This window comes from Budorcas taxicolor, chromosome 13 (assembly GCF_023091745.1).
Source record: "Budorcas taxicolor isolate Tak-1 chromosome 13, Takin1.1, whole genome shotgun sequence".
Lineage (NCBI taxonomy): Eukaryota > Metazoa > Chordata > Mammalia > Artiodactyla > Bovidae > Budorcas > Budorcas taxicolor.
In genome coordinates this window covers 56506875-56530705 of record NC_068922.1, presented here as the reverse complement: position 1 = coordinate 56530705, position 23831 = coordinate 56506875, and the positions used below count along the sequence as shown (strand labels likewise).

Below are 23831 nucleotides of genomic sequence, written 5' to 3'. Positions count from 1 at the left end.
AGTTCCTCTTCACTCTCTGTCATTAGAGTGGTATCACCTGCATATCTGAGGTTGTTGATATTTCTCCCAGCAGTCTTGATTCCAGCTTGTGATTCATCCAGCCTGGCATTTCACATGATGTACTTACATAAAAGTTAAATAAACAGGGTGACAATATACAGCCTTGTCTTACTCCTTTCCCAATTTTGAACCAGTCTGTTGTTCCATGTAAGGTTCTAATTGTCGCTTCTTGACCACATACAGATTTCTCAGAAGACAGGTAAAAGTGGTCTGGTCTTTCCATCTCTTTAAGAGTTTTCCACATTTTATTGTGATTTACACAGTCAAAGGCTTTAACATAGTCAATGAAGCAGAAGTAGATTTTTTTTTAATTCTCTTGCTTTCTCTGTGATCCAACGAATGCTGACAATTTGATCTCTGCTTCCTCTGCCTTTTCTAAACCCAGCTGTTACATCGGGAAATTCTCAGTTCACGTAATGCTGAAGCCTAGCTTAAAGGATTTTGAGCGTAACCTTATAGCATGTGAAATGAGCACAAGTGTAAGGTAGTTTGAACTTTGACATTGTCATTCTTTGGGATTCAAATGAAAACTTTTTCCAGTCCTGTGACCACTGCTGAGTTTTCAAAATTTGCTGACATATTGAATGCAGCACTTTAACAACATTATCATTTAGAATTTTAAATAGCTAAGCTGGAATTCCATCACCTCCACTAGCTTTGTTTGCAGTAATGCTTCCTAAGGCCCACTTGACTTTACACTTCAGGACGTCTGGCTCTAGGCGAGTGACCACACAGTCATGGTTATCTGGCTCATTATGACTTTTTTTGGTATAGTTCTGTGTATTCTTGCAGTCTCTTCTTAATCTGTTCTGCTTCTGTTAGGTCCTTACCATTTCTGTCCTTTATCATGCCCATCCTTGCATGATTTGTTCCCTTGATATCTCCAATTTTCTTGAAGAGATCTCTAGTTTTTCCATTCTTTCATTTTCCTCTACTTCTTTGCATTGTTCATTGAAGAAGGATTTCTTATCTCTCCTTGCTAGTCTCTGGAACTCTGCATTCAGTTGGCTTTATCTTTCCCTTTCTCCCTTGATTTTTGCTTTTCTTCTTTCCTCAGCTATGTGTAAAGTCTCCTCAGACAACCACTTTTCCTTCTTGCATTTCTTTTTCTTTGGGATGGTTTTGGTCACCACCTCCTGTGTAGTGTTACAAACCTCCGTCCATAGTTCTTCAGGCAAGCTGTCAACCAGATCTAATCCCTTGAATTTATTTGGCACCTCCACTGTATAATCATAAGAGATTTTATTTAGGTCATACCTGAATGGCCTAATGGTTTTTTCTACTTTCTTCAATTTAAACCTGAATTTTGCAATAAGGAGCTGATGATCTGAGCCATAGTGAGCAGAAGGTCTTGTTTTTGCTGACTGTATAGAGCTTCTCCATCTTTGGCTGCAAAGAATATAATCAATCTAATTTTTGTGTTGATCATTTGGTGATGTTAATGTGTCGAGTTGTCGCTTGTGTTATTGGAAAAGGGTGTTTGCTATGACCAGTGCATTTTCTTGGCAAAACTCTATTAGCCTTTGCCCTGCTTCATTTTATACTTCAAGTCCAAACTTGCTTGTTATTCTGGATATCTCTTGACTTTCATCTTTTGCATTCCAATCCCCTATGATGAAAAGGAAATCTTTTTTTGGTATTAGTTCTAGAAGGTCTTGTTGGTCTTCATAGAACTGTTCAGTTTCTTCAGCATCAATGGTTGGAGCATAGACTTGGATTACTGTGATGTTGGATGGTGTGCCTTAGAAACGAACTGAGATTATTCTGTCATTTTGACATTGTACCCAAACAATGCATTTTGGACTCTCTTGTTGACTCTGAGGGCAGCTCCATTTCTTGTCAGGGATTCTTGCCCAGGAGTAGATAAATGGTCATTTAAATTAAATTCGCCAATTGCCGTCCATTTTAGTTCACTGATTCCTAAGATGTCAATGTTCACTCTTGCCTTCTGCTTGATTGCATCCAATTTACCTTGATTCATAGACTTAACATTCCAGGTTCCTTGCAATATTTTGCTTTACAGCATTGGACCTTACTTTCACCACCAGACACATCCACAACTGAGCATTGTTTCTGCTTTGGCTCGGCTACTTCATTCTTTCTGGAGCTATTGGTAATTGCCCCAAGCTCTTCCCTAGTAGCATATTGGACACCTTCTGACCCGGGGAGGGGAGGGGAGCTCATCTTCTGGTGTTGTGTCTCTTTGCTTTTTCATACTGTTCATAGTCATGGGGTTCTTGCAGCAAGAATACTGCAGTGGTTTGCCATTCCCTCCTCCAGCAGACCACGTTTTGTCAGAACTCTTCTCTATGGCGTGTCTGTCTTGGGTGGCCCTGCATAGCATGGCTCATAGCTTTATTGAGTTACACAAGCCCCTTTGCCACGACAAGGCAGTGATCCATGAAGGGGGGTAGCTTTGTTAACATTTATTAAATGTGGGTTGTATGCTAGAGACTGTGTTCTGCCTGCATTCACTGAAGCATAAGATGTAAATGCTGTTGTTTTAGCTCTTTCATAGCTTAGGAAATGGTGGTTCAGAGAGGGTAGGTAAGATGTTCAAAGACATATAGCTAGTATGTCCTAGAGCTGAGATTTGACCCAGTCAGGCTGGTTCTGGACACTGGGTCTGGAGGCACCCTGCTTCGTGAAATGGTTGTAGACAGACAGGCTGGCATGTTTGTGCCATAGTCACTGAAGATCCAGGCTTCCCTCTGTCGTCCTGCTCAGTTATCCTCACACTGACACTTAACCCTGTATGGTCCAGGATGGCTTCAGGAGCGCCAGACATCACATTCAGCTCTCAAAGGTACATAGATCCCAGCTGAGTCAGCTCTTCAAAAGGACTCTCTTTAGAGGCTTTTTGGCACACTTCTCCCTATGCCTTCTTGATCATGAACCTCTTCATATGGCTATGCTTAGCTGGAAAAGTGGCTTCCTTGAATAGAATTGGCTTTCTGATGCTATGTACATAAGAGGGGAGAATGAAGATTGTGTAGGTAACTAGAGGTCTCTGCTACTGTTGGTGTTCAAGCTGATTTTGTTGTGAGAGAGACTGAACGAAGAAGGGAAGTGGGGGAGCAAACAGATGGACGAGTGAGGGGAAAACCTTGCATCTGTGAGGTAGCAATCTGGGGAGTCCCTTGGAGCCCCTGTAGTGGGCATTTATAAGTGCCTTGTGTTCCCCATTGTCCAGTGGGCCCAGAGATTTCAGAGGTGGCAGGAAGCTGGGGTTGGGGGGTGCAGACTCTGAGGGGCCCCTGGGACGACGGGGTCAGACACCAGTGTCCCTTCCTCACTGGTGGTGGTGGTGGTGGAAGTCACTCCCTTGTGTCTGGCTCTGTGACCTGGTGGACTGTAGCCTGCCAGGGATTCTCCAGGCAAGCATATTGCAGCGAGTTGCCAGTCCCTTCTCCAGGGAATCTTTCCGACCCAGGGATCGAACCCAGGTCTCTTGCAGCGCAGGCAGATTCTTTACCATCTGAGCCACGGTGAAACCTTCTCAGTGGTAACCCCTAAATGACGTTGAAGCTCAAGGAGAGATACTTCCTGGGCAGCCTTGGTGTACCCCCCTTGGCACGGAACGTTCAAGATGGAAGAGGGAATAAGAGAGATGCAGGAGCTGCCCTCAGGACATGGGATGGGGAGGGAGGTCAAGCAAGAGAGAGTGTGGTCCCTGCAGCACGTGGGGGACACAGGAAGTGGCCTGCGAAGTGCTCAGGGCGCTGTGGAGGTCCCGTGTTCCCTCCCACTCACTCCCGCTAGATCCTAACCTCTTTCCCCAGGCTGGTGAGGCCAAGGCTTCTTAGCAGTGCTTGTGCGGTTCTGTCTCCTGTTGAGACTATTTGGTGTGTGGGGTGATGCCCTTTCCTTTTTTAAACCAAGGGCAGTTTTGTGGAGTTTGTGTGTCTCTGCCCTGCTGTTTCCTCACCTGATATTTGCTTGTTCACTGCAGTCTTGCTGAGCCTCTGCCCTGGGCCTGGGGCACTGTACTAACCTGACTTCCACTCCCAGACTTGCTGGGTGGGGGTAGGAACCAAACGATGCAGCCCCAGCAGATGGTTGAGATCTTGGCCAAGGAGGAGCCTGGGGTTCAGGGCCCTGGGGAAGTAGCAGGATGTTCAGGATACCCCAGTTGGGGAGACGAAGAGAGGGATGCAGGGAGTGGCCTCCCACTACCCAAGAGAGCTGCCCCAGGAAGGTGAGAGGGAAGGGAAGGGAGGATGGGGGGAGGGCAGGAAATGCAGTGTTGGAGGATGGGGAGGGGCAAGACCTGGTGCCCAGCAGGTGCTCCATAAATGTGTGGACCGGAGAGCGAGTGACCCTCATGCCGGAGGCAGCAGCGGGAAGCACTGTGCATCACTTTACTTTCCCAAATCTGAATACGGGACCAACACTCATGATAGATCTCAAATAGCGCGTCTCACTCCCACCCCATCAGAGGCTGCCAGTGTCCAGGGGCTGTTTGGAACCACCCGGAGGCGAGTCTTAGCCCTGCCCTGTGCTCTGTGGACACCCTCCCCACACGGGGGCCGAGCATCGCTGAGAAGAGACCACAGACCCGTGAGGGAGGGGAGCAGAGCCCCCTCCTCTGTACACAGCCCTGGTAATAAACCCCAAAGGTGGCTAAAGGAAGGGATGATCAATGTGATGTATTCATGCTCAGAACACTATTTTAACCTAAGGCATTCAGATGTGCGTTTATTCCGCTGTCTTTTGAGGTGGAATCAAAGACTTCTCATTGCAGAAGGCTCTACAATTAGTGTTCTTTCTTGTGTGATGCGTTGTCTAGGAGTGAGAATTAGACTCAAAGAAGCCGAGTCCTTCCTGAGGTGGAAGCCCCACCATTTACAGCTTCCTCTACCACACGTGCCTGCATGGCCGTGTTTCAGCATCTCACCTTTACCGACTCCAAGGCAGCCAACTCAGTTCTCCTAGAAAGAACGTTTTCTTTTTCTATCCATATTGAATCATTTAAATCAATGTGCATAAATTCTGATTAAATCACCTAATTACAGATACATGTTCACCTGGTTCTCATAGGTTTGAGAACACGGAACCTGTGTTCCTGGCAGGGACCAGCTTGCTGACACGGGGCCTGCGATGCCAGTCACGTGTGCTCAGTGGGGTCTGCTTTTCCAGAAGGACTGTGAGTGTTGGTTAATCCAGGTTAGGTCAGTGGAGGTAACTCGAGAGAGCTTTTCCCATGGTAGTGTTATCTTTGTTAATGGAGAAGGAGGCTGTGCCTGTGACAGAGAGACCCAGCTCCCAGGGGAGGGGGTGGGGGTGTTTACTTGCTCAGTCATGTCTGACTCTGCAACTTCATGGACTATAGCCCACCAGTCTCCTCTGTCCTTGGGATTTCCCAGGCAAGAATACTGGAGCGGGTTGCCATTTCTTCCTCCAGAGGATGTTCCCGACCGAGGGATTGAACCCACATTTCCTGCTTGGCAGGCAGATTCTTTCCCAGTGGAGCCACCTGGGAAGCCCCGGGGAGGTGTGTATTGAGGGATTTATGGCAAGGCGTTGGTGGCAGCGGTTGTGGAGCTGGCAGCACAGATCTGGCCCACCAATGGGGCTGGTAGTCAGGAAGGGCCGGAACTCCTGTGCATAGACTGAAGCTGGCGTCCACAGGCAGAATTCCCTCTTCACCAGGGAGCCCCAGCCCTGCTCTGCAGGTCCTTCCACTGATAGGGCCAGGCCCACCTAGGCCATCTAGGACTGTCACCTGCTTATGGACATTGACCTACAAAACACCTCCACCATGGCTCCTAGATGAGTGCCTGACTGAAGAACCAGGGACAGGGCCTCACCAGTGAACTCCACCGACTGATGGTCCGAGAAGGTTGTGAACAGACGGGTTGGCGGTGTTTGAGTTTACGCCATGCCTGGATTTAGAGCTCCAGTGCTTAATCGTGGCATGATTTTGCATCTTCTGAAATGATTTATGCTCCAGAGAGCAGCCAGGTGGGCTTCCAGGGAGGACCAATCTAGACATGTTCGTGCTTTTTCACACATGCCTGGAGCTGTACTGCCAGCTGACCATGGCATCTCCACCCAGGCCCTTAGTGGATGCCAGAGCTCTGCCCTGAATCTAGCTCTCACACACTGTGTCCATATGAGCTCTCCAGAGAACATCCTCTTAACCCTGAAGTGTTGGGCAAAGGATAAATGCTTGCATTTGTAACCTTGTGCTGTGCTAAGTTGCCTCAGCCGTGTCTGACTCTTTGTGACCCCATGAACTGTAGCCCACCAGGCTCTTCTGTCCATGGAATTTCCCAGGCAACAACACTGGAGTAGGTTGCCATTTCCTTGGATCTTCCCAACCCAGGGATCAAAACTCTATCTCTTATGTCTCCTGCATTGGCAGGTGGGTTCTTTACCGCTAGTGCCACCTGGGAAGCCCAGGTGCAACCTTGGTAAAGACCAAAAAGTCGTCACCAGATTTCACCCACTCAGCACACCCCAAGGCCCAGGGTTGGAGTGAAAGATGGGCCTCCTCCTCCAGGGGATCTTCCTGGAGGAGGACAGGTGTCTGCCTGGGAGCACAAGGTTTAAGCCAGTGGTGCCCCTGGCTCAACTGGGGAGACTTCATGGGCTGTCACTGGGATGAGCCAGGCCCCAGCCCAGGAGACTTGCCCCCACCCCCTTGGATGTTCAAACAGGACCATCAAAAACAGGACACAAACAGTTTCCCTTGGACACTCAAACAGGAGGGGCTGGAGCTATTAGTATGACTTGAGCCTGCAACCTGGGTGTGTAGTGGACATGCACACACAGATGGATTTGGCAGAGCTTTGTCGCTGAGTTTCCCCGAGCATAAGTGTCTTGGAAATTGATGGAAATTGACACACCTTGTTTCATTCAGAACTTTACCAAGAATCACTCATTTCAGGAACAGCTCCCCCAAGGTGGCATCTCTGTGGGTGTGTGAGTGACCAGCACGGACCCCGGTCTCTCTGTGTTTGTAGTTGATGTTGTCATGGCGACTGTTTTGTGTATCCGCCTTCACCACATCACCTGATGTGCTCCTGTTGAACACTTATGTGTTGAATGGATGTTATTGGATTAAAACTTCCCTTCTTCCTCCTGCATGTTACAGTTGGGTGTCACATCAATTTTTAAAAAGTAAGTGTGTTGGTGGACTGGAGTAAGGGAAATGAGACCGAACTCTTGTTGTAAGGAGGGTGCAGCATCTGAGCTTGTGGCCCTGAGTTAGGAGAGGATGGCTGTGCCTGAGGGAGGCAGTGTGGGCAGCTCAGTGTGAGGGTCACGGTCCACAGAGTCTGGGGAGGGGACCCCGCAGACTCGCTGACCTTGTGGGGCTTGTCTTGAGTTTGATGGGGACCCCAGGTTTGAGGTCATGGTGGGAGTGGGGGGTCATGTTTCAGAAACAGGGCAAGCCTGCTGCCATGGGGCATCAAGGAAGCCGGGGGCTGGCAGAGGCTGGTGGCCTGGGGATGGAGAGACAGATGGACATATGAGGTATTGGCTCTAGAACCCAGTGGACTTGGAGATCCTTGGGGGCTGGGAGTGTGGAGCCAGAGGAACAGAGGGTGGCCCTGGGGTCTGGGATGAGTGTATGACTGACAGTGGGCACCAGCCTCTGAGTTACGGATGCTGGACAATGGGGACATGTGAGGAGGTGGGGTTGGGGGTTCCTGGGTTGTGAGATGCCGTGATGGGGGACCAGCAGTCAGCACCTCGCTGGATAAACCCTCAGTGGGCTGATAATTCATCCTCACCAAGGTAACTGCAAGGACAGAGGGGGCTAAGGTCTGGGGGTCTATTGTTCCCAGCATGGATGAGCTGTATTCCTCAGAGCCTGCAGCCTGGCTCTGGTCTGTCCGTGCCCTCATCTTCATGTTACCTCCTGGAGAGGGCTCCCCTCCCTGATTCTCCCCCATCCATCCCGGTGTCCCTGGTGGTCCCGTAGCCCAGACAGCATCTGTGGGGACAGAGGAGCTGTCTTCTCCTGAGCCACATGTCTGGCTCAGGAGTCATGATGACTATGGAGGGAGATGCACCGCCCCCCACTCCCACCTGCTAGGGAACCCCGTCCCAGGCAGGGACACCAAAATCCTCCTTGGTGACTCAAGGCTGGTGGCGGAACAGGATGGTATTCCCAGGGAGGAGCTCCTAAAATAGCCGGGATCCCTGGGGGCGGAGAGCTGTCTGTCTGCCACTGTGGCTTTCCTCTCCAGGAAGGCGTTCTGCCTTGCTTAGCGAGATTGCGGCTCAGTTCCTGTCTGATGCTGTTGTTCAATCACTCGGTCCTGTCTGATTCTTTGCAACCCCATGGACTTCAGCACGCCAGGCTTCCCTGTCCTTCACTATCCCCAGAGTTTGCTCAGACTCATGTCCATTGATGCCATCCAACCATCTTCATCCTCTGTTGCCCCCTTCTCCTCTTGCCCTCAATTTTTCCCAGCATCAGGGTCTTTTCCAATGAGTCGACTCTTTGCATCAGGTGGCCAAAGTATTGGAGCTTCAGCATCAGTCCTTCCAATGAATATTCAGGGTTGATTTCCTTTAGGATGGAATGGACTGGTTTGATCTTCTTGCTGTGCAAGGGACTCTCAAGAAGGGGTGTGCAAAGGACAATTCAGGCATGGCCACTGACATAGACAGGCCTGGAGTGCCAGGCACCTGGTTGGTGCTTTTCGGGCCGTTTCTCTTACCCCACAGCAACCCCAGTGGGTGCCTATTGTCATCAGTCCATTTTAGGAGAGGAAACAGGCTCAGAGAGAGGAGCTGGCCTGTGCCCGTAGCCTGTGTGAGGCAACTGATGGAGACGAGTGTGCCTGGAAAGAGTCTGACTGTGTGTTGAGCCTCCCTGAGGGAGACACCAGCTGCCGGACGCTCCCTTGGGTGGCCAGCCAGGGCCACTGTCCACAGAGCTGAGCTTTGGACCTGCTGTCCTCAGGTCACCTTCCCACCGTGCCTGGAGCTCCCGGGAATGCAGCCACTCCCGTCCAGTGTGTATGGGAGGCAGAAGGGGGTCACAGGGTCCTCAAGACAAGGAGGGGATTCCTGGGGCCTTGCTCACTCAGGAGCCTGGTCCCATGGTGAGGCAGGTGGAATGTCCACAGGGGAGCGAGGCCACTGGGAGGTGTGAGCCATGGGGACGGCGAGGAGCCAAGTGCCCCCTCAGCCCAGCTGCTGCTCTGCGGAGCTGGGGGTGGGGTAGGGGTGCTGATGGATCTGAGGAGCCAGCTCTCCCATGTCTTCAAGGGGAGCTGATGTTGTTAAGAGTGAAAACTCCGATTTGATTAACTTTTGCTTCATATTCACATTCTAAGAAGTATCATGGGGGCAGCGATGAGGCTGCTGGCTGGATTTGGACCATGGTCATCTGATGGGGCTGGTGACCAGGCTGTCCCCCCTCACCCCAGGTGGGCTCAGGGAGTGGGGAGCTTGCATACGACTTCCGAGGCTCCGGAGCCCTGATACCGCGCTGGAGAAGGCTCCAGGCTGGACCTGGCTGCGAGCAGCAAGGTGGGGGCAGTGGCTCTGGCCTCAGTTGCACGGTGCCCTGGGAGACCGGGCCAGCGTCATGGCCAGCCGTGCACTCGTGTACTAGATTAGGTGCAGCTGTGCCTCAGGGGAAACCCCCAGATCTCAGGGGCTTTACCCAGAAAAGGCTTATTTCCTGCAGGAGAAGTCTGCTGTGTCTGGGTGACCCTCCAGGGCAGCCAACCTCATGCACAGGCCAGCCTGGCCGCTCCGTGTGGAGGCTCTGCCATCTTGCCGTCTTGCCCACGGCCCCCTGGAGGGAGGGGAGGGCTCCCTCTCCTGTGTGCACAGGTGGGGGCCAGCCAGGGATGGGGTGGGAGGATGGGCAGGTGCCTCTCTTTCTCCTGGTTTCTTGGTGTCGCTCCCACGCCCACGCAGTGCTGTAACTGGCTGCCACACGTGCTTTCTCAGAGGGGAGAGTCAGAAATAGACTGTGGCTTCCCCAGTTCCAGGCAGCACCTGCTCATCACCCACAGCAGCAGCTTCTGAATCAGGAGGGAGCGGACAGCGTGGGCAGAGCTGGGGAATCCCTCAGGGTGCTGACCCTGCCCACCCCTCCCGAGGCTCCTCCTCTGCCTTCCCGAGGCTCCGCCCCTCCTCCGGCTAAGGCCACGCCCCTCCCCCCAAAGCGCATCCAGCCTGGGGCTATGTCTTCGCCAGTCCTGGAGAGCCCTCTGCTACTGAGACTCCAAGGATGCTTTAGCAACACCCCTCCAGGGCCACACCAAAAAGGTGTCACATGGAGGGAGGGGAACTGGCACCCATGGTTTGCTGCTTTATTCAAGCCAGGCATGTTTGTCTGTGCCAGGCTCTGCGGTCTACATGAGGAATAACACCTGCTTACAAGTTTGTTTCTCTGAGCCCCGCCGATCTCTCTGTAAAATGGACATAATCGCCTTGAGTGTCCTTGACATTAAGGTCGTAGCCACTCCTGCTTTGGGAAGCCCCATTCCCACAGGGATAGTGGAGCCGAGTCTCAGGTAGTAAATGAATGGAATATTGTGTTTAATATGTATTTAGTCCAATGTGTATTGTGTAATTTATAGTTTGCACTGTTCTTACTCTGGAGCCAATATCTCCCCCTTGTTTGGAACACTTCACTGGCCTTTGACCACTTGTGGGCCTGGCTCCCGGAGGTTCCTGTCTGATGGGGATCCCTCCCCCTCACCCCACCCCTGGCAGCTCCACGTCTCCTATGGGCAGGTTCTGCCCTGTCCTTCCTTGGATCGCAGTCCAGGAGAGTCTGGAGGTGCTTCCAAAGACAGATCCTCTCCACCCCGCCCTGCCTGCTTCACACCCTTCAGCACATTCGGGGCTCCAGAGATCCAGACTGCAGGGTGGGTGAGTCCTGACCCCTGTCCCATAGGTGCACACACACCTCCACTCAGTCCAGTGACACTTAGGAGACCTTCTTATCTCAGGACCTGTGCTCCTCCCCTCCCTCCGGGCTCAGCAATCCCCACTCACCCTTCTGATCTTGACTCAACATCAGCTTATCAGGCCTCCTATCTGTCCAGGTCGGTCCGCCTACCCGCTAGGCTATCATGATGCTGTAGGCTCCTCCTCCTAGTGCTGGTCACTATGGAAATGCAAGGTGGTTTGTATGATAACTTCACACTGATGCTGAAGCTCCAATACTTTGGCCACCTAATGTGACTAATTAGAAAAGACCCTGATGCTGGGAAAGATTGAAGGCAGGAGAAGGGGACAAAAGAGGATGACATGGTTGGATGGCATCACCGACTCAATGGACCCGAGTTTGAGCAAGCTCTGGGAGTTTGTGATGGACAGGGAAGCCTGGTGTGCTGCAGTCCATGGGGTTGCAGAGTCAGAGAAGACTGAGCAACTGAACTGACCGACTGACTTGTGTGATAACGGACTGAATGTCTGACCCCTCTAGAGCCTGTGCTCCCTGAGGGCAGGGCTGGGTCTAACTTCTTCCCACCATATCCCATATCCCAGGGCGTGTCCTCTGTGCTCACTAAACCTCTGACACAAGAGGCCAAGGTAGTTCTCAGTCTCATGAGCTGGGGTGTCAGGTACAGGTAGGTGTGAGTCCAAATGGGGACTCTCGACCTGCAGTACTCGCTTCCCTGTGATTGGGGTCCCCCAAGGAGTGGCTCTGGCTGGCAGTCCAGCTGTGGGCTCCTGGGCTCCCTCTGGGTAGAGGGGCAGGTTGCTGACAATCCAGCAGGCTGCATGTTGTTCACAGCTGCTGGACGGCCCCTTCTGGGCCATTCGGAGGTGCTTTGGGGGCCTGCTGTGGCCCTCACCCTGGCAGGCCTGCCTTCACCCCTAGAGCCAGCAGCGGAGATTTTGGTGGTGAGATATCCACACTTCTTGAGAAATGTCTGTCCCAAGCAAGCTTGGTATAACAGGTGTATTTGTGCATTTTCTCATTCAGTTCTCTTACCTTTGTGAAGATCTATTATCAGTCCTCATTTTAGAAGAGAACACAGGGCTCCAGCAAGAAAAAGCCCTCCGTGGGGGCAAAGTGAGTAGAGTTTTGGGGCACTTTTCAGGCTTGAGGAGGTGCATGGTCTCCATCCTCAGCTGTCCCTGTGGGCATCGTAGCTGGTCGGCTGGCAGCCCCTAAGCAACAGGCTCTGCACCTTGGGAGGATTCTCTACAACACTGCCAAAAGTTTCCTCTTCCAGGAAGTCCTCCTTGATCACTGCCCCCACTGCTGTCTCCAAGTCCAGCACCTGAGCAGTTAGGAGACACTGTCTAGAAATGTGAGCTTCTCAAGACTGGTTCCTTCTTTTCTGCTGTCTCTTAGAAAACGGACCTCCCCTGCCCCCTCCCTCATCCATCACATCCCCACCCCTGTTTTCTCTTCTCCATGGCATTGCCCACTCGCTGGGATGATTGCTCACTTGCTGCTTGTCTGCCTTCCTCTTTAGACTTGAGTTTTCCAAGGGCAGGACCACTGTGTCCTGGGGCTTGGGACAGTGCCTGGTACAAAGCAGGTACCCCCAACCCGCCCCAGTCACGTAGTGAATGAATAAATAGCACCTGGTGGGTTTTGACCAGGCTGAGGGAGCCCCACCCAAACAGCTTGGTTTTGTGCCTGCTGCTTGCCAGGGAGCGGGAGGCCCTATCCCCTGGGTGCCAGCCAGGAGTTGTCTGAGGGCACGCTGAAGTCTCAGCAGACATGCAGACAAGATTTTAAGCAACCACCCACCAGCCAGCAGACACACAAAGCCCACCTAGGAGTCCGACAGCACAGTGTTGCCTTGAGTGTGGAGGGAGGAGCAGCTGAGCCCTGGGGGGCCCTGGGCTTTGTGCTGGGACAGGGGTTATAAATAGGATTATGGCCCCGCATTGTGGGCATTCAGAGGCTCCGCCTGTCACCTCCCTGCAGTGGCAGAAGGATCCGGAAGTGGGGACGTTTTTGGCTCTGCCCCAGGGATAACATTATTGGAGTTACAGAAATAATTGGAGCTTGGCATTAATGTTGACTAATTATGCCTCCCTCTCCTGACAAGGCTTTTATTTATTTATGTATTTCTTTTTTTTTGGCTACGTCCTCCAACTCCCTCGATGAGAAGCCATTTAAAAGGAAATGATAATTTGTCCTCCTATCTCACCGAGCGGACGGGCAGAGCAGGCGGCGGGCGGGCGGCCGTGGGCGTGGCCGGCGCGCGCGCCTCAGCCCAGGAGATTCCCAGCCAGGATTGGATGCGCTTCTTCCCTACGCGCCTGGGCTCCGCGCCCGCTAGAGGCAGGAGCTTCCCCATCGCCTCCCTGCAGGCAGGGTCGGCTGAGGCCGGACCGCGGCTGGAGCAGGACCGGGGCGAGTGCCAGTGTCCGGGTCGCTGGGAGCTTGGGACATAGAAGCTGGAAACGCGGCTGCGCGCCCCTCCCTGCGCCCCCAGACAAGGGACCATCTCCCGGCTGGATCTCAGACCCACGCCTGGGGAGCCGTCCAGCCTGCCGGGCGGCAGCGGATCTGGACATGATGAGCTGCTTGTTTGGAGCGGGAGCGGGAGCGCGGGCTGCCCCAGCCGCCCGGTGACAGAGGGCCACGTCCCTCCCGCGCGGGGGTCGGACTCGATTTGCCACCAAGAGGCTGCCTCCGACAGAGGAGCCCCCACCCCTCCACCTCCCCGCCTCCTGTTTTTTGGGAGGCGATCTTCAAGGGGTGCGCCAGCTACCCCGGACCCTCACAGACCCTGGATGCAATTCGCTGGCAGCCACCATGGTGCAAAATGTAATTCTGGTGTTTTTCCGCAGACGACTGAGCCAAAGACCCGCGGTGGAGGAACTGGAGAGAAGAAACATCTTGAAACGTGAGTAGTGGCGGCCCCCTGGGGTTCCCCTCACGTGTGCTCCACGGAGGCTGCTGCGGGAACCTGGCTCTGCAGGCTTACTGAGCCCTCCTGTGTTCCCCTCGCCCTGAGCTGCTGGGGAACTCTGAAAGCAATCCCCCAGGAAAGTTGAAACACCCAGCAAAGTCCCGTTGAAAATTAAAAAGGAAAAAGCTCTCCTGGCATCATTAAAAATGTCCCTACTTCGGGGTTATGTCATGAGTCAGCTCTGTAGTTGGAAGGGAAATGATGTCTTTTGGCAGGCTAGGTTTCAAGCAGGTGTTCCTGGCAATTTGGGACTAGGGCTCCTCATGGTCATGGACATCACAGGCAGGTGTGGACAGAGTATAAAACCTACCAGGGAAGAGCTCAGCCCTCTGTAGTTCCCTCCTGGGGGAGTAAAGCAGCAGCTCAAAGGAACACAGAAGCCTAGGAAGTTGCCTGTGGCTTAGAACTAGGCAATTTTAGATCCTCCCCTCCTTCACATCCCCTGGGTTTTCCCAGGGAGGGTTGTGGTTGCAACATGTGCTGAGTACCAGCATCCAGGAAGAGCCTCCCTGGTGCAGAGAACACTGTTCTATCTCATTAAAGGCATTGAGGATTTGGGTGGTAGAACCCTTTCAAAGGTGTTTCCCAGATACTTCTTAGGTATCTGGTCAACAGACTTAGTTTGTGAGGTATTTTCTATAGCATGTTTTCTAAGGGCCTGGATTTTAAAAATGTTTTCCTCTCTTAAGAGTGAGCACTGCAGACATTCTCTGAATTTGGTTTTTCATTTCATGAACGTCTTTTTACAAAGTTAAGACAGTCCCATGGCTGACCTTCTGTCCAAAAGTAGAAGACAGAAACTCTGGTCTGGGTGCTGAGTCCTAACTGACTCCTTCCTCTTCTTGACTTCAGCACCTTTATTAATTGCCTGGATGACTCCCCCCTTTAAGGACTGTTGGAAATATTTAAACCCTAAGATTATGAATTCTTTGTTTTAGGGACTTCCCTGGTGGTCCAGTGGTTAGGACTGCAAGCTTTCCCTGCTGGGGGCACAGGTTCAATCCCTGGTCAGGGAACTAAAATCCTACATGCTGAGCAGTGCAGCAAAAAAAAAAAAAAAAAAAAAAAAAATTGTTCTTTTAAAACTTGATATGGTGACTACTATTCTATATTACATCAACTACGCCGTATCTGAGAATTTCAAGAACATCTTTTCATGGATAGCCTGCTTAATCAGGTGGGCACATACAAACGTGTAGCTGTTACTGAATATTTGAATTTTTAAAAATTAAGTCACTAACTTATAAAGCTCATCAGTCACAGATGCCCCCTCAGGTAGTCATCTAAGACTCAAATGGGGCAAGTTCAAGGCTGCCCTCAGCCTGGTTTGCTGCCCAGAGTGGGCAGAGGCTTTTCTCTCAGGAACCATTTCTCCTGCCAGTGGTCACTTTCTCTCTGCTCTAGTGGATGGTCAGGGCCTCCCAACAGCAAATGCTTCTAATTGTGTTCAACTTTGCACATAGACTCTTGGACGTGAAAGCCTGAATATCAGAACTGTGCCTGGTGAGCAGAGATGGCAGGTGGATCCCGGACTGACGGCACTCACCTCCAGGGCAGGAAAACAGGCTCCCTGCTGCAGCCCTGACAGTCCCTTCCTTGCCACTCAGCCAGTCAGGTCCGTCCCTAGTTGGAAGCAACTCGAGTGCCCTGGGCAGCATCCTTGAGAATGTCAGTGCTAGTCTGAGGTGGGTGTTTGGTTTGGTTCTGTGGAGATGAGGATCGACTGACCATATATAGTCCAGCCTAGAGCGTCATCCCCACAGCCCTTGACACTGGCTTGCACTCTTGCTGCATTTTCTGCTTCGAGTCAATGGCTTAGAATATCAGCACATTGTATCTTCTCCCCTTCAAGTAGGGACTCATGGCTAACTGCGATCATGCTGGAAGAACACTTAGAACTGGGCCTGTACGTTTGTGGATATGAGAGTGTCGAGACACAGTGGCCCTCTTTATATGGTCATATTAGAAGTGGTCATTCCAAGGTGGGCCCACTCTGTGCCAGGCATTGTACTCAGTGCTTGCCTCTGTTCCCTCGCTGAATTGTTACCAGATAGTCGTGAGGTTTGCATGGCTGTTCCCATCTTCCTAGTGAGGAAGCTCAGACTTCGGAAGGTAATAGGACTTTTTAACACGAGTGTTGGCAGAGGGAAGGAGCTGAAGGTCATGTGCAGGTGGCCTGGCTCCATCATCCACGTTCTGACCACTGCCTTAGGAGCAATAATGCATCTCTCATTATTTACAGAAGGCTCTTGTGTGACTGTCCAAGCTACTGGCACTATTTCCAGAAAATCTGGGTATGGAGGCTCTGATTATGGCTCCCTTTTTTTGTATAAAGCACAGGGCCTTCTGAGTCTGAAAATAGATCTATAAACCCATTGCTCAGGGGAGCTCAGAGAATCTGTGGCTTAGGCTCTCAGGAAGGACCTTGGAATTGGCGTCCCACAGAGCACCTGGCCTGCAGGGGGACACTCCCCGGGCACCTCCAAGACCCCTGCTGTGCTCCGATGACCTTGTAATGATGCCGGTGTTGTCCACAATTTAAAAAACAGAAAGATCTGCTCTTGTTTCAGTGTTTTTATATGGAGGGTGTACTTAGGATTTGTTCATGGCCTGTTTTTAAGAAATATGAAGAATTATAGGACTTCCCTGGCTGTCCAGTGATTAAGACTTTGTGCTTCCACTGCAGGGGACACAGGTTTGATTACTGGTCAGGAACTAAGATCCTGAGTGCCAAAATTTTTTTAAAAATCTAAAGAATTAGTTTCATATCATCATTTAAATCTCTTATGGTTGGCCTTCTATGTGGTATTTTCACATTTTTTTCTAATTGTGTTATCAGCTCTCAGAGCTTATAATTGTGGTTTCTTTTGGTTTTTCACTTCGATTAAGAACAAGGAACATAGCAGGGATTGGTTTCTTTTTCTAAAACATCTGAATGAAAGATGAATCTTCCTTTTTAAAGAAAATTACTGAAAAGTACAATGGCTAGTATGTTAAATGCCCATACACCAAATCTCCTAGATGCACAAATGTTTAAAATGTTTCAAAGAAAGGCAGGTAACGTGAGCTTATGTTAACGACGAGTTGCAGAATTTCCCTTCCTCAAACCTGGCGGTGTTTCTAGGAGTGCTGACAGATGAGGTCCCTTTCCCAGGAATAGAATTCTGGGCCCCCTCCGGGGACCTGAGGCTTTATTTAGCAACAGAGAGAGCCAGAAATAGGACATCCATTATCTCTTACCCCAGGGCAGAGCTTAGTTTTACACTAAGTCTCAGCATTCTGCTCCATTTTTAGCTTCCAAGTGTAGGTGTGAGCACGGCTTGCACGTTAATAGTGACACTCACTAGGCAAAACCAGTTTTGGTGAGAGACTTGGGTCCTTTAAAAGGCAGGTCATGCGTCTCACTTCTGCAGTGGAGAATCAGCTGGGTTCCTGGGTATGTTTGGATTTGAAATATATCCAGAAAATATGAATTCCAGGCAGGCATATGTTGCCCAGAATCTGAGGCGAATGTTCTGTATCTTCTGTTGGTTGGCTAAAACTATGAATCCCTTTTACATGGAAAAGCAGTGACAGTTCTAACAATATTCATTCATATATACTTGAATATATTATATATATGTGTGTATATATATATAAAACTTATCCTACTAAAAATTTTTGTTTGCCATCTATGTTCCTAGTTGTAAATACACATAGAGATGATAGCTGATTAGGAGAGAATTGCTTCCTGTTTCTCCTGCAAATCAATGCCCAGCATCAATCTGTGTGGTTATTTCTAACACAGAAAAGGGCCCAGGAGAACCAGGCTGTGATGATGGGAAAACTTTCCTCTACAAGTGTTTATATGGAACAATGAGAGCATAGTTTCCTGAGCAGTGATTGGCAAAGTGCAATGATATGGAAAAAAGTGTCACCTGTCAGGTGTCCTTCCTGTTACACCTGTAGCCTCCAGAAATGTCCAGATCTGAGCACATGTCCTTGCTAAAGAGGAGAACGTCTCAACCTGCTTCTTTGTTTTCTCCCTTCTTTTGTTTTCATCTTTCACAGAAAGGAATGATCAGACAGAGCAAGAAGAAAGAAGAGAAATCAAGCAAAGGTTGACAAGAAAGGTATGATCATTTAAGCATCTCTTTCCTGAATATTAAGGTAGGAAAGACTGAGATGGGTGATGCAGGCCATCACTCTGTGATGCTGACCTGTGACTTCTTGGGCAACAGTGAATTCATTCACTGGACAGTCAAAAAGCAGTGCCTTTTGCATCGACCTGGGGGTGACTGATGTCCCTGTGGACTATGTGTTCACTCAGCCATGGAGAACATGACTGCGGCCGTGTGGCCTCAATGGCGTTGCCATTTGTTTCCAGGAAGTCAGATGCTGACTGGCATGCTCTTCATTTATTTGAGCTCTTTACACAGTGCTCAAGCAAAGCATGCCTGGATATCAGTGTGTCAGTATACCTTTCACACTCTTAGGTTCCTTCTATTTGTCTAGAAGCTCCTGACTATGGAAAACTTCATTAGCTTCAAGGGTTTATGTCTGAGAGTCAAATAGTTAAGTCAAAATGTACTATGGCCGATAAAGGTAGCAAGTCTGTAAAGTTTGGTTTCCTTCTAAAGCCCTGACCATCTCTAAATTCAGGTCTTTTGGTGTTCCTTTCTCTACTGTATTCTGTAATAATAATAATAAATTCTCATCCTACTTGAAGTTAATAGAATATCCTTTCTGAGCTTGAGTTATGAGTGCTAGTAGTAGTATTTAGTATTTCAACTTTATCAGTAGCTTTTTTTTGGAAAATCTTACCTAATGATAGTTGAAAAGCAACAGCTGGTGCTGTAAAATTTTTCCTTAGATAATTCATCCAGCTTTCCTTGAGCTGTGCTGTAGATAGGGCACCACTAGCTTCCTGGGGGTGTGAGTGCTCTTAACAAGATGTGTTAAAGGGAAGGGATTGTCATTTAAGAGTGTATAATTTAAGCCCTTCACATTAGAGGTGTTTTTTTTTTTTTTTGTTTGTTTGCATTAGGGTTTTATTTCAGCTTCAGAGGTTACATTTATTTATAGAAGGGTCCTGGTTTGCTCAGGGTACTTGAACAAACTAAGAAAGCTAGTTTGGCACATGAGACCTAACTATGGTCATCTTTTATTTTAGCTTAATCAGAGACCCACGGTTGATGAACTGAGAGACAGAAAAATTCTGATACGATTCAGTGATTATGTGGAGGTGGCGAAAGCACAGGACTATGACAGACGGGCAGACAAACCCTGGACGAGACTGTCGGCAGCAGATAAGGTACTGAGCATACGTGTGCACGTTGGCTCACGGGTGTATATGTGTCAGGAGACAGTGGGCACCATCAGCTGTTGAAATAAGTAATTAACCTCCAATTAAATTATATTAAAAAAAAAAAAAAAAGGCTGTGCTTGGCCAGATGTGGCATCACAAACAGAACCTGGGCTTAGGGTTGTGTTTTCAACTAGGGGATGGTTTTGCCCTTAGGGACATTTGGAAATGACTGGGACATTTTTGGTTGTTACCAAATGGGTTTCCCTCATAGCTCAGTCAGTAAAGACTCTGCCTGCAATGCAGGAGACCCGGGTTGAATCCCTGGGTGGGGAAGATCCCCTGGAGAAGGAAATGGCAACCCACTCCAGTATTCTTGCCTGGAGAATCCCATGGACAGAGGATCCCAGCAGGCTACAGTCCATGGAGTTGAAAGTCAGACACGACTTAGTGACTAAACCACCACCAAGAGCCCTCAGGCTGCTTGTACTGAGGGGCAGCCTGCCAGGTACTTAATCCTCCAAAATATTCCTGAGAGAGAGGTATTGCTATTATCCCTGTAGAGGTGCCATTGAACAGGTGACTGGGAAAGACTGGCAAGACTTAGACCCGGGAGCCTCTGTCTACAGAGTCTCTCCTACCTCCCCACTTTGAGTGACTTCCAGAACTTTTAAAGCCTCCCGAAAGGAGAGGAGCATAATACATTCAGCCAATGAATGTGCTGAAATTGCTAATGGGTCCCTGTCTTCATAAGCTGAGTGTGAGTCTGTGAGGTTATACATGAACGCACATAAGCATTGCATCCTCTTGGAACAATGCAGACAGGCTATAGTTGGTTGCCCAGGGTGGATGTGCTCAGAGGAGCCTGGCCGTGAAGGGAGAATTCAGGCACCTTTGGCAGCCTTTCCTTGCCCCAGAAGCTGTGTCTGATGTTTGTCTACCCTGGCCTGAGAGTTTATCTGAGAGACGCACACGGTGAAAGTGGGCGTTGGGAAGCTGGAGGAGAGCCAGATGAGAAGCCCTGAAAAGACTGAGATGCACATCTCACCCACATGTAACAAGAAGATTATGTTTCAAATGACACAAAATGTAAATGTATCCTGAAGTCAGAATAACTTCTAGATTATCTAGTTGCAAAATTCTAAGTAAGTTCACCAAAAGCTGAACCTCACTCATTGTTCTGAGGTCCTTACTTTATAAGTGCCCTGAGCATGTGTTTGATCTGTTATGTATCCTGGTGACGTGGGATGGGGTTGGGGGTGGGGCAGGGTCAAGGCAGGGGGTTGATATATTCCCACTCCAGCACAGTAAACAAATTCACTAAATACTTCCAGAACACCAGCTCTGCACTAGGTTGATAGGGCTATAAAAATAAGTAAAAGCCTAAATGCTAAGCACAAAAATTTTTTTTTACTCTATCACAAAATAACAAAGTCAGCAAGTATTAGGAATGGCTGTCAGTCCACAACCATGATACTCATTTCCCATACTAACTTTCTAATGTCCTGAAAAATAATGTGCTGTTTTTAAATTCCAGGCAGCAATTCGTAAAGAACTGAATGAATACAAAAGTAATGAAATGGAGGTGCATGCATCAAGCAAGCATCTGACAAGGTCAGATTTCTATTTGTATGAATTTCATGATACTTGCAATACGGTTTTTTTTTTAAGAGAAAATAAAAATGTCACAAATCACTGTGTTCAGGTAAAAAAACAGTTCAGTATGTCTGCAGAGAATTGTCTTGAACAGAGAGAATGCAACTCAATTCAAAGTGCTATTGGTTCCTGTGGTTTTCACATAGGGCTTGGCAGGCTTTCCTGGTGGCACAGATGATCAAAGAATCCATCTGCTATGCTGGAGACCTGGATTCAAGTCCCTGGGTTGGGAAGATCCCCTGGAGAAGGGAATGGCTGGTTACCCACTCCAGTATTCTTTCCTGGAGAATTCCATGGGCAGAGGAGCCTTCTGGGCTATAGTCCTTGGGGTCACAACGAATTGGACAGGACTGTGGGACTAACACTTGGTGAGGGGTGGGATGTAGAACAGTATTACACATAGTTTTATTTAAGTAGTTAATGTGTATTTAAAGATATTGGGAGAAGGCAATGGCAACCCATTCCAGTACTCTTGCTTGGAAAATCCCATGGGAGGAGCGTGGTAGGCTGCAGTCCATGGGATCGCTAGGAGTCGGACACTACTGAGTGGCTTCACTTTCACTTTCATGCACTGGAGAAGGAAATGGCAACCTACTCCAGAGTTCTTGCCTGGAGAATCCCAGAGATGGGGAGCCTGGTGGGCTGCCATCTGTGGGGTCGGAGTCGGACACTAGTCTCAAAGCACTGAAGGTAATTTGCCTGTATTCCCCTTCTCTCATATTCAGAACCTGCCCGCACCCGCCCCCCCCCCCCCCCCCGCCCATTTATTTATATGTAGAGGAGTGCTGTGAAATTACTCTCCCCACCAATCCCACTTGTCTCCCACCTTATTTTATACTCACATCTTTAACACAAGCTCATGCTCCCCCAAAGCTCTTCCAAACAGCCTTTGTTCCTTCAGCAAATAGGTATTGTGTGCCATTCTTATGCTGCGAGTCAGCTATAAGTAAAGGAGGGTCCCATCTCCAGGGAGCATATATCCCAATGGGGATATGGCTGATTCTTCCATAATCAAGACTTTTCATACAAGGGGAATACACCCATAAACAGGGGTGGCACGGGTTGGCCTGCTGATGCCAGTGCTCACAAGTGGCGTATTCCCCCGGCACTTCCCCTTCCTGTCCATGAAGAGCCATGATGAGGTTCTCACACACGTTTATCCTCAAAGGACTGCCTGATGCCACAAGCCTTCACCTGCACCGGCTGTTTGTCATCTCTCCCTTGGTCTAGAGATGCTCAGGCCCCAGACACAAAGAGAAAGGAAATCCTGAATGGAGATACTGCCTTAAACCAAAACAGTGGACTCCTTTTCTTTTGTTTGGCACAAAGTGGCCACTGTGGTTGTTATTTGTAGTGCAATGTGGCTATGGAATAGAAAGCAGGCAAACAGAATTCTACCTATGAGATAGATGACTTTGAATATATCAAGGGAGGAAGAAGAGGTTGGAAAAGCAGGAAAAATGAAGGAAGTAGTTGGTTTAAAGATGTTTAAGGTTTTCCCCCATGACTGGCACATTTTGGGGCAGGAATAAATCATCTTACTTTTGAGTGTTCAGAACACTAAAAAGTGTTTAGGAAATAAACACTCTCTGTAAAATATTCAGTTATTTTTAATGTTCAATCCTGTGTTACAGAAAAAAGATATAATTACTGCATATTCTATGTATGGTAATGTGAAAATATTTAATACATTTCTCTTTATACATTATTAAAAGACATTTACTAAAGATATGTACTTTCTCTCGTAAGTCCTTGATAGCTTTTTTAGATGACAGAATTTTAAGAGTGAGCCCAAAACTTACACATCAGGAAATGTTAAGATTTTTATACCACATTTTAGCATTTAATGTCAGCTTTTAAAAGAGCAATGATTTTAGTGATATGAAATTTTAATTGCATTAAACAGTACCACAAACACATTTTCAACTCTACAAGAACAAAATTATAACTCTACAATAATATCCAATCATTTGTGAATCAGTTCATTACCTCTGCTGGTTCAGGAAAGCCCTGCTGTTTTTGTGAACTTCAAGGGCCTACCTAGCAGTTTTCAAGCCAAGTTTTAGCTAGGCTTAAGAATTCACCATCCGACTCCTTTTGTGTTATGATGGGGCCTGAGCGGTGGGTGCCCTCTGGGGCTGTACACCACTATAACCCAGGTCCATCCTCATGTTTTACACGTTGGACTTCCACAAAGATTTTAATAGCAACAGAGTAATTTGTGGAAAGTTTTTGGCAATTTAAACTTAGATATGTATAACCTTGTCTTTTTACAACTCCTAGATTCCACAGGCCATAGAGATTTTCTTCTGAGAAGAATTGTGCTTAATTTTTGATACCAACACTGAACATTCATCAGCGAGCTTTCCTGAAGTTCAGCTCATGACTACCTGCTGTGGTTGCCAGAGAAGCAGGACCACACACACAGGTGAAATCCTGGCCACGCTCACCTGTGAGAGAATGACCAGAGGACACCCTTCACTCTCTGGGGCCTGAGGAGTGTCAGCTGTTTGGGGTCAGAAGAGACCCCAGGGACTCGACCTGAAGAAAACTGTTGTTTGCCTTCCCGCCTTGTTTTGCAGTTCTGCGGTGTGACCGAGGATGGTGACGTGCGTGTGCAGGGTCACCACACTGAGGCTATGACCAAGGGACGTGTACACAGTGTCTTCAGTACCATGTGGAAAAGACCTTTTTATTCTCATCACAATTAGAGAACTCTTTAAGTTCCTGTTATACAAAATGATTTCCTGTATTTTTTTTTTTATATAATGTCTAACAAAAAATACAGCTGCAACATTTCGATTCCTGTTAATTTTGTTCTTTAATTAAATGACTACTTATTGCAGGAAATTAATCTGGGTGTTACAGTTTCTTGGGGTGGGGGTAAGAGATTTTTTTAGAAAAAGGATCTGTGAAACAAGTCAAATCTTATTATTTTTGAGCCATCAAAAGCCAAACAC

The 23831-nt window shown here is 48.9% G+C and overlaps 1 protein-coding gene across 1 annotated transcript in view; it reads left to right on the top strand.

Moving 5' to 3' along the window:
• Nucleotides 1–23553, top strand: part of PHACTR3 (phosphatase and actin regulator 3) — a 190121-nt gene extending 166568 nt beyond the window's left edge. The window contains exons 9-13 of the mRNA XM_052651080.1: nucleotides 13810–13865; nucleotides 17982–18043; nucleotides 19084–19224; nucleotides 20753–20829; nucleotides 23155–23553. Coding sequence (XP_052507040.1) covers nucleotides 13810–13865; nucleotides 17982–18043; nucleotides 19084–19224; nucleotides 20753–20829; nucleotides 23155–23170 — 352 coding nt within the window. The 3' untranslated portion in view covers nucleotides 23171–23553. The remainder of the gene's footprint in view (nucleotides 1–13809; nucleotides 13866–17981; nucleotides 18044–19083; nucleotides 19225–20752; nucleotides 20830–23154) is intronic.
• Nucleotides 23554–23831: the final 278 nt, after the last annotated feature.